A 1580-nucleotide genomic window follows, 5' to 3' on the forward strand; every position below is an offset into this window, starting at 1 on the left:
AGTATTAGTCTGCTCAAGAGCCTTTTTCTGATACCGCTCTTCATCTTATGACAAGCTGAAAGTATTATGTCCCCGTTTGGCCCCCATTAAATTCTATTTCATTTTTCTCTCTCCTATTTTCAATTACACAATTTTCCATAAAATAATATTACACGTAAATCAAAAACTTTTTCTTCTTTTTCAACCACTCATTTTTCAAAAAAATACTATTCCACCCATTTTATTTTAAAAAAATGGGGGTCAAACGGGGGCTATACTTTAAATTTTATTTCATTATTATTTTTATGATTAATATGTTTTCACACACTATGCCCTTGGTGGGGATTAAAATCAGAATTTTAGTAGATTTTGATAAAATTGATGAAATGTATGGTTGAGAAGTTATGGGTCCCATAAAATATATGATTAAAATTAATTGTTGATTTTGACTTAAATTAAAATCTAGATTTTAATTGATACCAAACATGGGCTATATTTGGTTGACGCTTGGCAGCCTCTATTTCTCTTTTGTTACTCTTACCACCTAGGTAGGATGTTGATGATGAATTTATTGTTGCATCCTGGTTGAGTAACAATGAGATAGTGTGATGAGTCTTGTGACTAGGTTGCCAACTATTATTTGTGTTTGCTTTTTACGGATTAATTGCTGTCTATCATCTTCTCCAAAGTATTTTAATATGCCAGTCTACGAAAATCTGGCTATTAACATATTTCATGTAAAGACATGCTTAACTGTTTAAATTATATTTTAAAAGCCTAAGACCTTTTTTAAAGATCTTACAGTCTTCTTTGCCTGTAAATATTTTCTGACAATTCTCTTTGCTGCAGTGGGCTCTTATGACACTTCTTGATCCAATTCGTAGTGTGGAGAACCTTATATATATTGGATATGGTGGTGATTCCTCATCTGCTATCCGTGTAACTCGAAGAAGACGTCTAGATCGTAAGAAGCAGCAAACGGACAGAACTGTGTACCAGTGTTTTGTTTTTGGACCAAAGGAGGCTGGGAAATCTGCATTACTGAATTCTTTCATTGGAAGGTATTCTTTACTCTGAGTGACATTAAGCTTTCTGACTAAATCTGTGAGTGGCTAACAATTTTTCCGATGTTAGTCGATACTCATGGCATGATATTCATCCATTATACAGGCCTTTCGTAGAAGAATATGTTCCCGATACAGATGAACACTATGCAGTTAATGCAGTGGATCAACCTGGGGTAAGGGTCATCTTTGACTGTGTTTGGTCCAAATTGAACAAATTCTATCAGCTAAACCATCTCCACTGGTTTTGGTTACGTTTTCAAACTTATGCGGGAATGTGGAAGTAAGGTCCATACGGTTGACCTGCCTTGCTAAAAGAACTTGTTGATTCACAAGCAGGGGACTTAACATAATACAAAAGATATAACTTTGATAACCTTGAATAAACTCGAGCACCTATGAATCAATAACATGCCATCAGAGCTGGAATGTTGTCAGGTGGCGTTGTACTTTCTTTGTTTTGTTTTTCAACCCCCGTTTGGCCCCCTTTCTCTTTCTACTTTTTCTTCTCACTTTTACTTTCAACCGCACAATCTT

General features: G+C 35.1%; 1 protein-coding gene across 1 annotated transcript; it reads left to right on the forward strand.

Annotated features, from left to right (window-relative positions):
* Positions 1-801: 801 nt before the first annotated feature.
* Positions 802-1406, forward strand: LOC111411000 (mitochondrial Rho GTPase 1-like). Its single transcript, XM_023041582.1, has 3 exons — positions 802-1040; positions 1150-1219; positions 1383-1406. The coding sequence occupies exons 1-3, from the start codon at positions 838-840 to the stop codon at positions 1389-1391; spliced, it is 282 nt and encodes a 93-aa protein (XP_022897350.1). The 5' UTR covers positions 802-837; the 3' UTR covers positions 1392-1406.
* Positions 1407-1580: the final 174 nt, after the last annotated feature.

The sequence above is a fragment of the Olea europaea genome, chromosome 15 (genome assembly GCF_002742605.1).
Source record: "Olea europaea var. sylvestris chromosome 15, O_europaea_v1, whole genome shotgun sequence".
Taxonomy (NCBI): domain Eukaryota; kingdom Viridiplantae; phylum Streptophyta; class Magnoliopsida; order Lamiales; family Oleaceae; genus Olea; species Olea europaea.

Coding starts and splice junctions, on each gene's coding strand:
- LOC111411000 (XM_023041582.1), top strand. CDS start 838: ATGACACTTCTTGATCCAATTCGTAGTGTGGAGAACCTTATATATATT. Junction 1,041..1,149: donor CTGAATTCTTTCATTGGAAG/GTATTCTTTACT, acceptor TCCATTATACAG/GCCTTTCGTAGAAGAATATG.